Source organism: Diceros bicornis, chromosome 2 (genome assembly GCF_020826845.1).
Source record: "Diceros bicornis minor isolate mBicDic1 chromosome 2, mDicBic1.mat.cur, whole genome shotgun sequence".
Lineage (NCBI taxonomy): Eukaryota > Metazoa > Chordata > Mammalia > Perissodactyla > Rhinocerotidae > Diceros > Diceros bicornis.
The window spans coordinates 20838574-20853889 of record NC_080741.1 but is presented as its reverse complement, the minus strand read 5'-3'; the positions used below and the strand labels follow the sequence as shown (position 1 = coordinate 20853889).

General features: G+C 37.8%; 1 protein-coding gene across 1 annotated transcript in view; it reads left to right on the top strand.

Moving 5' to 3' along the window:
* Positions 1 to 15316, top strand: part of NEK11 (NIMA related kinase 11) — a 226080-nt gene that overhangs the window by 57114 nt on the left and 153650 nt on the right. The window contains exons 5-6 of the mRNA XM_058553246.1: positions 13393 to 13457; positions 14413 to 14539. Of these exons, the coding sequence (XP_058409229.1) occupies positions 13393 to 13457; positions 14413 to 14539 (192 nt within the window). The remainder of the gene's footprint in view (positions 1 to 13392; positions 13458 to 14412; positions 14540 to 15316) is intronic.

Sequence of the window (15316 nt, the reverse complement as noted above, 5' to 3'; positions counted from 1 at the left end):
CACCAGTGTTTCAAATACCAGCAGGGTCATTCATGGTGGGCAGGTTTCAGCGGAGCTTCCAGACTAAGATACACTGGAAGAAGGACCTGGCCACCCACTTCCAAAAAAACTGGCCATGAAAACCCTATGAATAGCAGCAGAGCATTGTCTAATATAGTGCTGAAAGGTGAGAGGATGGCCCAAAAAGACTGAGCATTTGCGTTCTGCTGTACACAGGGTCACTAGGAGTTGGAATCAACTTCATGGCACTAACAACAACCCTGTTTACTTATAGGGCTCTAGGGAATATGCATTGAGATATTATACATTTAAAAAGTTTTCAAACTGTTAAGCCCTATGTAAATGTTGTTGTTTGTGATTGTAATTCAATGTAGAAATGAGGGCATAGCCACCAGAAGGGCTAAAAAAATTTCTGACACTAACAAGTGTTGGCAAGGATGTGGAGCCACTGGAACTGTCTTACATTGCTGTTAGGGTGTAAATTGGTATAACCACTTTGGAAAAATGTTTAATAGTACCTCCAAATCTATACATTCAAATATCCTGTCACCCACTAATTCTATTCCTGAGATGAAAAATGAGTACCTATGTCCAACAAAAGACATACAGAAATGTCCTTAGAAGCCTTATTTGTCATAGCCAAAACACTGAGAAATGTCGATTTACAGTAGAATGGTTAAATAAATTTTTGTATAGCCATACAATGGAATACTACTCTACAATAAAAAAATAACACAATTGATATGCATGACCTAGATGAATCTCAGAGACATGATGTTGGGGGAAAGAAACCAGATGCAAAATAGTGCATACTATATGACTCCATTTGTATGATGTTCAAAAGTGGGCAAAACTAGTCTATGGTGAGTCGGAATAGAGATTACCCTTGGAAGGGGATTTTGACTGGAGAGGGCACAAAGAAACCTTCTGGGATGGTGGAAATGTTCTATATCTTGATCTAGGTGGAAGATTACAAGGATGATATATATATACAGTATATATAATTTATATATATATATATAAATTCATCAAGCTTAAAGTTTATACAGTTTAATGTAAATTATACTTTATTGTAACAATAAACAAGTGATGAGTGCTAAGAAAAGAACAGTTTAAGTGCTATAGGAGATCAGAAGATGGATATATTCTATTTGAGAGAATCAATGAAGCCTTCTTGGAAGAAGTGATATTTGACCCAAGGTAGGTTTTAAATATGGTGAAAGATGGGTCAGAGCTGTCTGGGTTTAGGGAACAGAGTGAGCAAAGGCACAGAGCTGGGAAAACAGGGCACTTTCAGAGTGAGTGATGAGTGCTTCAGTTGGGAAGGCTCTTGGGATACATGAATGAAGTTGTAAGGAAAGGTAGATTGAGATCATGTTGTAGAGGGCTTTATTTTGTAGACATTGATGCCACAGAAGCCTTTTGAGTGGAGCTATAATATGACCAGAGCTTCAGGAAGATTAGATGATAAATTATAGAGGAGAAAGAGAGGAACTTGGGTTATCCATCTGGAGCCTTCTATAATATCCATGCATGAGGTCATTAGACCTGAACCAGTGTGGCAGCAGTGGGCAGGATGTGAAAGGATGAGCGTGAGCTTGGTAAGTTGACTGGGCTTGAAATTAAGTGGATATGTGAGATGTGATAAGAGAAGGTCCAGCATGAACCCAAGGTTCATCACCCAAGGGTGAGTGAGAAGTTAGAAAGACAGGTTTGAAACAATGATGCTGAGTTTAATTGTGAATATGCTGGGTGGAATATGGAGAGCGAATGAGAGAGAGAGAGAAGGAAGTTAGAAGTGAGGCCCTAGATCTTGGGAAAACACCAAGACTCATCTGGGTTCCTCCAATATCAGAGCCTTGAAACAAAAACTGCGGTACAAGAAGTTTATCTAGGAGGTGATCTCAGGAAGCAGAAGCCAGTGAGTGGGGAGAGAGAGTGAGATGGAGAAGTGAGAAAATCCATATGGGGCGCATTGTTGAGCCGGTCACTGCTGTGGGTAAAGGGATATAGAGGCAGCATTCTTCTATACCTATGTTTTAGATTTGGGGCTCCTCCTCTCGCATTCTTTCAGAGCTTTTAAAAAAATTCTTGCCCATATATAACTACTGTTTTCTAGCACTATTATGAATTTCCTCTTGAAAAATTCTTCATATTTCTGGGAATTTGGGGTAGAAAGGGGAGGCAGGTGTCTCCATCTTGATCCAATCTCCAGAATAGTTTTTAAATGGAGAAATGCTATATGTTATTTCTGATAGTAAATATATAATCTACTTTTCACTTCTGTTAGTTTCCAATATTTAATTTGTATAGGTCTAAAATATGTTTCCTATAGAAAATAAACTATCTTAATTATCTGTTTTTAAAACAGTTTATATCCAAAAGGTATTCTATTAACATATGGCATAGACACATAAATAATGATGTAAAAGCTGAGAATATTCACAGTTCACTAAATCTACCTTGAGAATATGGCACTAAAACGCATTCCTGCTGAAGGAAGTCATGCTCTGCTAACAAGAACCCTCCAGCGCAGTGGCTTACAATGATCATTTGTTGCTTGTGTTGCATGTTGGCAGCTGCAGATCAGCTGTGGGTCTGCTCTACATGTCCTCGCATTCCAGAACCTGAACTGGAGGAGCAGCTCCTATCTGGGACATGCTTTTCTCACGGCAGAGGGAAAAGCAAGAGGGTTAGTGGAAACACTCAATGACTCTTAAAAATTCTGCCCAGACCTGACAATCACCCTGTCTGCTCACATGCCATTGATCAGAGCAAGTCACGAGACCAAGCCCAGTGTCTGAGGGGTAAGAATGCCTATTCCTCCCAAAGAGGACACTCACTGCCAAGCACAAGTTGTGTGAATATTTGGGAACAAGGATACAGCCTACCACAGTGTTTCACTCAGCTTTCAACTCTTTCCAACTATAGCCAATAAAAATAGATCTATCTACAAAGCATTATTCTAGACTTTTCTTCATATGGTCTATAGTATATATTAAAATGTATTTTGAAAATTACATAGATTGCTTACAAATGAGTTAGGAAGAAGATTGCCTTGGAAACAATATATGTGAAGAAGTTAGGTTCGGGTCTTCTGTTGGAAATGCCTTGCAAATTCTTTTAGTGCGTGTGATGGTTAATTTCATGTGTCAGCTTGAGCAGGCCCTGGGGTGCCCAGATTAAACATTGCTTCTGGGTGTGTCTGTGAAGGTGTTTCAGGATAAGATACGTATTTGAATCTGTGAACTCAGTAATGTAGACTGCCCTCTCCAGTGTGGTTAGATACTGTCCAATCCCTTGAGGGCCTGAATAGAGCAAAAGGTAGAGGAAGGAGGAATCTGCCCCTTTTTTACTGCGTCACTGATGGGGCCGGGATATCTCATCTCAAATCTGCTCCTGCCCTTGGACTAAGAGACTTAGATCAGTGACTCCCCTGGTTCTCAGGCCTTTAGACTCAGGCCAAATTAAACCACTGGCTTTCCTGGGTCTTTAGCTTGTGGATTGTGGAACTTCTCAGCCTCCATAAATGCATGAGCCAATTCCTCGTAATAAATCTCCATATCTATCTAGATCTCGATCTCGATCTAGATCTCAGTCTAGGTCTCTCCTGTTGGTTTTGTTTCTCTGGAGAACCCGAGACTAATACAGAACAGCAGCAGAGGAGATAAAGAAGACCCTGGAATAACAGAGAAGAATGAGGTTACAGAAGAAATGAAAATTTTTTTTACTCCTTTGGAGCTTTCCTGTACTTATTGTAATTTGGTTTATTTATACATCTGTAATATTCTAAATCTATAGCATATGGCATAAATGCTTATAAATAATGATGTTAAAAGCTGAGAATATTCACGGTTCACTAAAAGCTATCTTGAGAATGTAGTGCTAAAACTCATTCCTCCCCGCGGGCCTGAACCTCTGGCGCACAGACAGATCTAAATTTTTTAAAGATGTTTGTGTTCTGAGGCTTCTTACCAACTCCCCCAAGCTTCCCTAGGCTGGTTCAGCATTTGAGGGACTTTGGAACCTTAGACAAAGCTAGAACCATCCCTTCTCTGAAAGTGCAGTCCTGTAGGCTTTCTTCTCTTTGGTCCAATTAATTGGCTATTCTTTGAAACATCATCTTCTCTGGATGCCACAACAGAATTGGGCATAAGGGAACTCCTTGGGGGCAGAGACAATGTCTTCTTCTTCTTTTTTTGTTCCCAGTGCTAACACAGAAGCCGAAAAACAGACTACCCACCCTGCCCCCGCCAAACTTATTTCTGTTGACGGGGGGAGTTCAGTTGGCCTAGATTTTTTAAGATGAAGGACAGAGCAGCCTCTCTGCAGAGACCCCATTTGCTGGTGATCTTGAGGCCTTGCTGATTTTGGTGCTTTCACAGTGGAGGAGAGACCAGGGCTGGGGCACTTTCCCTAAGATGACTTCCTTGTCACCTAGCAGCCCACACATTTCCCCAGCCAGCTTGGTGAGATAGTGTTAGAATGGCTAAATATTCCCTGAAAGGTGGCATGTGGAATTCATTTTTCGTGTAGTGAGGCTCCAAGGGAAAGGACCCACTTGGGAATCTAGGTCAGTAAACGTGGTGGGGGATAGAGGTGTGCTATCCCAGGTTTGAAGATGGAAAAGCAGAGAGAAGTGGTGGTGTCTGTGGTGTTATTGGAGATTCTTGCTTTCTCCCGGTTCCCACTTCTTGAGGATGTCCTGAAGTCACTTTTTTTCAAGAAGACCCCACCCCAGTGCCAGGTATAGGCAACTCCTGCTGTGTTGGCAATAGCTACGTTTGAGGAGGACCTGACTCTGTCCCTGACTTACAACACAGAGGTCTCATCACGGTTGTGAGGGCCCACAATATCAATGAGGAAGCCAGGCAGGCACCTCAGAGTCTAGGACGGACGCCACGTAACAGAGACCAGCAACGGGGGCTGCTTGGGCCATGCATCACCAAGGAGTCACTGCTTGTACGAGCATCCTCGGCAAGAAGAGTTTGCAATTCACCCTGAGACCCCGCCAGATGAAGGACAGACCTGTGGGGAAGGGAGCTGGGGTTTCAGAAACTATTAAGATAAGGGCTTAAGGGGACATGAAGGTTAAGTTGTCCATACCTTCTCCACAGTCCTACCTTGGGTTGGGGGCCTGAGAAACACACACTCTATCTACCTCCACAGACTGTTCTTCACTCTATTGTGGTCCTGGAGGCTGGAAGATGTAGAAAATGGCCTGATGGAGGAGACAGAGGCAGGAGCTCCACTGTGCATTTGGCCACAGCTGTCATCTAATCTTAACCAGGTCATTTAACTCCCTTGGGCATCCTGAAACTTAGAAATGAGAGGGACCTACCACTCCTAGAGATGTGGTGTGGGACATATGAGATAATAGATGGAGAGCTACTTTGAGCTTTTTAGAAAAAACATTTTATATAAATTATCTGTATCACTGGTCACCTTGTTATTTCTTGGATTTGATTTTTATATACTTTAAAGGAAAGGATATTAACCAAGTATATGACAAGACTTTCTTGCTGGAACTAGTTTGCTTACTGTAACCACAAAGTCAATAAATTATACTTTAAAAAAATTTACGAAATAGTTTATCTGCTCTGTTGCATAGAATTTATTATTCCATTACCACAGTGCCAGCCAATTACTTCTCATAACTGCTTTCTAATATATTGTTTGCCTTTTTCTTAGGACTGAGGAGGGCTCAGACTCCCTAGGGCTTGTGGGGTTCTGATGGCAAGGGAGAAGAGCAGGAGACTGGTCATGAGGTGGGCGCTCAACAGTTCCTGCCATACCAAGGGAAGCCCAAGAGTGGGCATAGAGGAGGCCAAATTTTATTTAACCCTCTGTTGTTAAATATAATTGTTTTCCTTTTAACCATTAAATAGTTAACAACATACTCATCAGCAGCCCAGCTCTAGATGTTGTGGGACTATAAAAAGGCAGGAGAGAATATTGATTAAATGCAAAGGTTCTATTGATTGTTTGGATTAATGAATGAGCTCTACTAGATCTTCATCTTTGTGCCATCTTTGTTTAAAATCAGCATAGATTTATCAAGCATCTACCATGAGTAAAACAGACCTGGATGGGAACTGTGGTTTGTAGAGTCAAACAAACCTGTTTGTACTCACAGGCTGTGTGACGTGGATTAAGTTATTTAGCTTTTCTGTGCCTTGATTTCCTCATCTCCAGATTGGGCATAAAAATAGTAGCATAATGCTTTAGATTATAGCGCCTGGGGTTATTTGCCCTAAGATGAAGTGGCCCAGACTTGTGTTGTCCAGTTTTGTTCTTCCCTTTCCTCTCCGCTCTTGAAAGCATATTTCCTGTCTCATTCTCCAAAGCCTTAAAGAGGATAAAGAGTATTTGAATTAGAGGAAACTCCTGCCGTCATCCCCAATTCTTTCCTTTATACGCAATTCTGATTCCATTCCCTGTTTGAGTGTGTCTCCATTTGTCTCCTCTGAAGTAAAGTAGATGGACATCGTGAGTGGCTTTTCTTTGGCCCTGCTCCACAGCCGTGATTTGTAGCTTTGATCTGGATGGCTGAGGTCTCACCACTGTACCAAGTAACATTACTACACCTATGTTATCATTAATTGTAATGGTAAAAAAATAATTATTTTTATAACTAATAGTTATGTTGTTTAATAATAGTGCAATTTTGTGGGCGTGTACATAAGAGTAATCATTTGTTGGGAAAGAAGTTTCCTTATGACCTGGTAAATGTCTATATTGGCAACCATTTATAATTATAAATAATTCTTAATAAAGTGATGATGGCTGAGTTCCCTTCTGCCATCTATTATAGTTATTTGTGTGCTTTTCTTTTATCTCTCCATCCTGATTGTAAGCGTTATGGAATACATGGCCGTATCTTATGAATCTTTATATTTCCCACATTATGTAGTACAGCACATAGCATGTAGTTGGCACTCATTTGTTTTTGTGGATTAATGAATGAGCCCCACAAGATGGTATTCATCTTTGTGCCAAGGATAGTGTTTCTAAAATTAACATACATTTATTGACCCTCTACCATGAGTAAAGAACTGTGTGGAAGAGGAAAAGATGACACAGACCTGGCCTGTTTTGTTGAGGTTGCCAGACGCATTGGTTGGGCCAGATCTCACGGTCTCCAGTAGATGTGTATGGGATTTTAGACTCTATTCCGGAAGCAGTGCAGAGTGATGGAAGGTTTTTAAGTTGAGGGTTCAAGAGTAAATTTTCGTTTTATAAAGCCACATCTCTGTTCCCAGCCTGTTTCAAGAATACTGCTTCCAGACTGGGGTCTCCTGTTTAGGCCTGACGATTAGATACATCATAGTAATTGATGCCTACTGTAATCATGAGTTGTTAACAATAGGCTTTGTTTGTGAAGTCAGGGAATTAAATACTTCATTTTAGGAAGATGTCAATCAAAAATAGTTTGAAAAGTTCAGACATATGTAAACCCAAGGATTCAATCAAGTTCAACCTACGAATTTTGTTAAATGTTTGCAGTATTAGAGGGAATAATACAGGCAAGTAAGATAATGCACCTTGTAGAGCTTATAATTTAGCAAGAGTGATTGGTCAACTGTAGCATCTGGTGTCAAAAGAAGACCAGAAATGGGAGAGCATGTCTAACTTGCTGAGGGTAGTAGGAACAGTGATTAGGAATTAGGAGAAAATGATAGAAGGGGATCATTTTCTTATCGTGGGCCTCTAGGAAACAGAGTCTGGGGCAAGGATTGAAATGCTGATACCTTCCTTGGGAGGTGTAGACCCAGGGTGATGAGAGTGAGGACAGATTGAAGTGAGGCAAGGATGTGAATCAAAGTGAAGTGGTGTGTTATTATACTGGCCATAGCTTCACAAAGAGCTGGGGAAAGACAACAGCACATTGCTTGGCAGGGATATTTGCATGGCATATAGGCACATGGGCAGCATGCTTTGGAGAGAGAGAGAAGGGGAAATTTATCTGCCTATCTTCTTTCTCCTCTTATCTCTCACTAGTTCACCCCAAGGGAGTTAACTCCCTTGCACTTTCAGGTGCATCATCTAGTTCCCTACCTTGCTGCTTGGAATGCTAGATTCCATGTCACGTTGTGTGGTGTTTCATCCTAGTCCAGAGGTGGCAAGAGCCAGAGGGCCTGGCATTCCCAGGCAAGTGACTAATTCGCCTCCAGGACCAGAGGTGGGCAGCATCTTCGGAAGGAAAGAGGGGACTCCCAGGAGGTACATGAGATTTGTGTACGATAGAATCCTGAAGGACAGACAGTATTCTGAGAGGCAGAGATGATAGAGGAGGGTCTTTTAACATGAGCAGTGACATAGAGGAAGAAACGTGTGCTGCACTTAAGACAAGCAAGTGCCATATTGACTACAACAGAGATGTGACAATTTCTTGGCCTAGATTTTCTTGGCTTGAGTTTTTTTCCTTTTAAAAGGTACTCCAAATATATAACTATATGTTTATTCCTTTGTTAGGTTTTTCATGTGAATAAATTAACGGATTGGAAGAAATCCCTTGTCAGGCCATTCCTCACAGATATATAAATAGCTGGAGGAGAAGGCTGGAGATGGAGGACTCTGAGTGCTGGGCTGTGCTTGATTCAGCCAGCAGGAGGGTCAAGGAGGGTCTTGAGCAGGAGGTGGGGTGTGGAAGGGAGGGGGCAGGACAGTGTGGTTTAAACCCCTCCCAGTAGTTCAATCCTGTTCCTTTGAGGTGCTCTGTATAACTCAACTGCTCCGTTGTTCACTGTTCATCTTTCTTCTTTGCTTGATAGCCTCACGCAGACTTTCCCTTTTGATATATTGGTGGTAACAATAGCATTAGCAATATGAACAATAACAATAACAGTCACAACCATGGCTCATTCCCTCGCTTCATTCCCGTCTCTGCTCTCATGTCACTTTCTCTAAGGCCTTCCCTGACTGCCTGAGCTTAACTAGCATCTCCCTACCCTGGTTAGTCTCGAGCCCCTTACTCTACTTTTTTGTTTTAATAGTATTAATTGTTAGCTGACATATTATATATCTGCTCATTTAGTTGTTTTCTGCCTGTTTACTTTACCAGAACGAAGTTTCATCAAAAGAGAATTTGTCTGTTTTGATCAGTCGTTGCCAATGCCCGGCACTGTTCTAAGTACCTTGTTGGGTTCTAATTTAACTTCATTGAGGCCAGAGAATGTGTGTACTGTATGGTGCTAATTCTTTGTAATCTGTTGCGACTTGCTTTATGGATTTGTTCACTGTCAGTTTTTGAAAATATTCCATGTGTGCCTGAAAGAACATGCATTTTTAAATTTTTTGATGCAATGTTCAATTTATGTGCATTAGCTCAATGTAACTGTGTTTTCAAATCTAAAATTGTGTTGCTAAAATCTATATCCTTAATAATTTTTTGTCTACTGAATCTACTAATTACTGAGGGAGATATGTTAAATTTCCCATTATGATTGTGGATTTGTCAATTTCTCCTTAAATTCCTTTTAATATTAATTTTTCACTATATATTTAAGCCTGTGTCATAAGTTGTACACAAGTACAGAATTTTAAAATCTTCCCAATAAATTACTGGTTTATTCATTATGTAGTGATAGTCTCTATCCTTAATTTACCTAATATTGCTTTTTGCTAGCTTTCTTTTGCCTAGAATATCTTTTCTATCCTCTTACTTTCCAACTTTTCTCTGTCCTTATGTTTTAAGGGCGTTCTTTATAAGTTTTTTTTTTAAATAGTTGATGATTTTAGTCTGTCATGATTAACAATATATGGAATGTATTTCTACCATTTTATTTTGTTATACTTGTTTTTCTCCTTTCTCTACTTTCTTTGGATTTGTCAGGTTTTTGTTATTCCCTTTTTTTTTTTCTACTTAGTTTGATAGTTAGACATTTTATTTCTATTTTTTTAGTGTTTACCCTTCAATTATTAAATGTATACTTGAATAAATGAAGTTTGAAGTTAATATATGTACCTTTTTCTTAAACATTACAAAGACTTTAATTCCAATTACGTTCCTCCTTCCTTTTATATTATTGTTATCCAGAATTTCAGTTCTATTTTCTCTTAATACTCCACAAATTAGTGATTACCATTACCATTATAATTGGTTTTAAGCCAACACTTGTTTAAATTTCCTTGTATTTATCAATCTCTCAGTTCACCACTCCTTCCTGTACCCCAGGCCTTCCTTCTGTGACATTTTCATTTTCCCTGAAATAAATCCTTAAGTTATGTGAATGGTAAACACTATCAATTTTTTGGTTTGTTTGCTTGAAAATGTCTTTATTTTTTACTTGTTCTTTTATAATAATTTAGCTATTAATTTATCTAAATGTTTTATATTTAGCTAATATATTACCTATTATTTATTAGGCATAAAATTCCAGGTTCACAGATATTTTGTCTAACGCTTTGAAAGTATTATCTGTCTGTCTTCTAGATTCTATTACTGTTGTTGAGAAGTCACCTTCCATCTAATTGTCACTCTTATTAAGGTAATCTCTTTTCTTTCAGCTAGTTCTCAATATCTTCTCTTTGTCATTGATGTTCTCCATCATTAGAGGGTTTCATTTAGTTGTGTATTTCTTTTTTTTCTTTTTATTCTGCTTGAGATTTGTTTTGCTTCTGAACTTGTGAATTTATGTCTTTCTAAATTCTGAAATTTCCTTCTCCCATTATCTCTTTGAATTTTGCCTTATCTCTATTCTCTTCTTTCCTTTCAGAGTGTCTCTTAGATGTATGTTGGACTTTCACATTCTAGTCGCCATTTCTATGAATTCCTTCTAGGGATCCATTTACACATATATTAGAACTTCTTAACCGTACTTAAAATGTCTCTTATACTCTTTTCTATGTTTTTCACCTTTTTTTGTGTGTGTCCCTCAGTCTGAATATTTTTCACTAACTATTATTCCATTTTCTAAATCCTCTCTTCTGCTATGTATAATCTGCTTTCAAACATATCTACTGAATTCTTAATTTTAGTAATTATATTTGTTTCAATTCAAGAATTTCCATTCAATTCTTTTTAAAATTGTATATAGAATCTAGTTCTCTGATGAAATTCACCATTGTGTCATTTATTTTCTTGAATATGTTCATCGTAGTTACTTTTAAGTCCTTGTCCAATGATTCCAATAGATAGATCACCTATGGATTTGTTTTTTTTTTTTCTTTTGGTTTTTGGTCATTTGGTGTTATCTCTTGGCTTGCCTGGTAGTTTTTGCATGAATGCTGGACAATATGTGTAAAATAGTGTAGAGATGTTGGATGATATTATCTTCCTCTGCAGAGGATTTAATTTTTTTTCTGGCTAGTAGTTACAGTACAGGCGGATCACCTTGATCCAATCAAGGGCTGAGATAGTTTAAGGCTAGGTTTCAGACTTTGTGAGGGCTGATCTATTTCCAGTTTGCCTTTATTTCTAAGTAGTCCTTCAGGGTTTCCAGCTGAAGGCTTTAGTTATTTACCAAGACCCCTCCTCAGTTTTGTGAATCTGCTGAAAGCTCTGCTTAGTTTTTTAGCCTCTTAGCAGCTGCTTTCTCCTTAATGTCTTGTTCCTGAACAGCTTAGGATTCAGCAAGTGCCTCAAGGATAAAATCCATGCAGAATGCCAGACTTCTCTTTTGTTCTCTTTTCTCTGGAAAATTTGCCCCTCAAGTCCTGGTAGCTCTGAACTACAGTTTTTGTCTACCTAGTCCAGGGAAACTGCTGCAAGATCTAGGCTTCAGCTTTCTGCTTATGCCAAATGCTCGGAGAGGAAAACACAAGGGGAAATGTTTGACTCAGCTCAGTGCATTTTCCTTCTCTCCAGGTTCTGGCCCCTCAAGTGCTGACTGCCTTCATCTGCCTTAGCTGATCTCTGATATCTTCGAAGAGCTGTTTTTTTTTTTAATTTTATCTAGATTTTACACTGTTTAAATTTTACAGTGCTGTCTATGCAGCTGTGGAAAGTAGGAGATTTAGTGTGATATAAGCTTACTCTATCATAGTTAGAAGCTGAGGTCTTAATCTTGAGTTTCTTATTTCCATAATGACATTTTTCCCCTAAAAATTCTATTTGGTTGTTTCTCAGATCAGCATCATCCCTTTTTGGATATTATCCTGTTTCTATCTTGTGTTTTAGATTCATTTTTTTTAATGATTTTAATCATTTAAAATATACTTATAGTTTGTATCCTATTAGATTAGCTGAAATTCTCAGGGGTTTAATTTTATTATGTATTATCTGCTGACTCTTAGTTTGCGTTTGCGTCTGCCAGATGCCCCAAGAGGGTATTAGCAGCTGAGAATCAATTTTTATGCTAATTTCTTGGTTTGGGATTTCTGGAGCCATACAGCTGTTACATATTTCATTCCAAATGTGAGTGAGCAGAGAGCTGTGGTTACAAAATATGAAGGGAGATATTTTTTTCTCCGCTCGAAGTTCAGACCTGTACGTATATTATCATTTTTCTTATCATTTTGTTTACTCATGAGTGAATGTTTCTTAAATCATACTTTCACTTAAGGTATGGATCACATGTAAGATTCTGACATTACATACAATATTAGTCCCAACTTGCCATATTACATGGGCTTAAGGTCTTGGCTCTTGTTTCTATGAGGACATTAAAGCCAGCCCATGAGTTAGTTACTGAGACCAGAACAACCCCCTGGGGCAGCTGAGAGATCAGCACCTACTGCCTGCTCTGATTTTTCAGGGTTTTTTTTGGATAATCCCCTGGGATTTATCTCATCTTCCTGTGGACTCACCTGTGTGTGTATGAAGATATTTGTATGCTTTATTCAACATTGTTTTGTGGATTTTTTTTGGCAAAAGTTTTCCAGTTGTCTAGTTCTCCATAATTCTGGAAATAAAAGTCTTAATTTACATTGCTGGCTTATAGTAAAACATAATAAATGTGATCTATTATTAAATATCATCATCAACATTATTTCCACAAATATATAAAATCTGAACATTTGGATTATAATATATATATAAGAGATTATACACATATGATATAATATATAACAGATTATATATAAAGTATAATAGATTATAAAGCTTTATGATAATTGTGAACTGGATGTATGGTTATTGGATATAGTACTATGTAGATCATGCTACAAAAACACAGTAAAATCTGGCCTATTGAAATAGTTGAAAGCACATCACCCTTCTCCCAACTACATGTTCCCCTGCCTTTAAAACCTTTGTTTTAAAACTCTTATTTCCTCAGAGAAACTAGAAAATGTTGTGGCTTTGTAGCTTTCAAACATTGAAAGATATATCTATGGGAGTGGATATTTACGTGTGAATCACTTCACATACACCCATATATATTATTTATATTTGGATTTAAAATTTTTAAATTTTGCATGAAATTGTATATCCTTTTTTGCCTTTTGTAGGAGGATACTTCATCGAGACTTGAAATCAAAGAATATATTTCTGAAAAATAATCTACTTAAAATTGGTAAGATTTTTAAAAATATGTACTTTAAAAACATGGGAGAGTATATTTTACACGTTATTGATATATCAAGTTGGAGTCTAGAGTACCTAGAAGTGTTAGAGTAATCATTGGTTTATTTAAAGTTCTCAAATTTTTGTTCCTACTTGGTTGGGCCCAACAAAACTCAATGATTTTGTTTCTGATTATCTGATATAAATTTGCTATATACTTGATAGGTTTAACAAATATTTTTTGAGTTCCTATTCCATGCCGCTTTGCAACTGGTTAGACTTGTTTCACTATTTTGATGACTACAGATTTCCCCACTTATTTTAACACAAGCAATTAGCAGTTATCACAGACAATTAAAATGTTGATATAATGGCTTTGTTAACCTTTAGTTCTCCTTCAGAACTGTACCTCCACTCATAAACAACCCAGTTACTGGGTTGTTTAACATTCATGTAAGATGTTCTTAGAGGAGAAGGCATAAAAGCACACAACTAATTAAGCAAGTAGAGAGAAGCTGATGGAGTCAAATTTTTATAGTCATGTTCTTGCAAAGTCTCAGGTCTTTTATTTAAAATGTTTTCTTGATTGTAAATGAAGAGCAAACTCTCCCCCCTCAGATGAAATTGCAAATTATTATATTCAGCCCTGCTGGAATCATTTTGTTTGTTATTATTCAGACTTGAAATAGCTTTTTGTTTCAAGTTGCTGGTTCTCCATAATTCCAGAAATAAAAAGGTTTAGCTTACATAATTCACTTTCTTGGCTCAAAGTCTTCTTTCTCCTATAAGGCTTTGTTTTTAAAGCTATTCACCAACACTTTTTATTTTAAAATATATAACTTTTCTTTCCCTTTAAAATGATATGAATCATTGCTTATTAAAATTGTCAAATTAGACAGTTGTTAATTTCTAGTGCTGATTTTTGTTGTTATAAAGTATTCATAAAAATTAATTATTATTTCAAGGGGATTTTGGAGTTTCTCGACTCTTAATGGGATCCTGTGATCTAGCCACCACTTTAACTGGAACTCCCCACTATATGAGTCCGGAGGCTCTGAAACACCAAGGCTACGACACAAAGTCGGACATCTGGTGAGTGGGCAGTGGGCTAGTCCGATGACTCATGCGTCTGCTGCCCTGAGAGAACAATATGTTTTGTTTTTAGGCTTATTTACTTACTACATCCATTTGCTTTATCCCTTTGAAATATGAGTCATTCGGCTACCAGAGTGAAAGAAGGTCTTGGATTTGGAACTTGCTATATTCCATTAAATTGATTTCAGAAATTCTCTTTATTCATAGATTAATTGGTTGGTTTGGATTTTTTCTTCTTGAACCACAAGGGAAAGTTCTTAATGTATCATAAACATTAAATTTTGATATCTTTCTGCTAGCCTATTACATAAAGCATTTGTGATTCTAAACACTGTGCTTTATTTTTTAAGATTAACTTCCACCTCTGAAGGGAACGTTCAGCTTTTTAAAAATTTTTTCTCTTCTTGTTGCTTTTAAGAATTTTTACGAAAGATATGAGCTTTAAGGATAAATTTAAGTAAAAACAATTCTGGTTTTCAGAGATAGATGCAGCTGAGATATCTCAGTTTCTCTGAGCTCTTATACCAAAGGAATTTCTCCCTCCTCGTCATGGAACCAGTTTAAATCTCAGTGCAGAAGCCATGTGGAAAATTGCATTCTGTTATTAGCAATAGATCCTATTTGGGGGAAATTTCTTTTCCTTTGAAGAGGAATCTTATGTAATTTTTGGCTTGTTAAGAGTTGAAGGGACAATCTAACTGAGAGCTTGTTAATTAAGTAAATAATTATTGTATGCAAATCAACTTAAGTAGGTCTGAGCTTCCAAAGATGAGC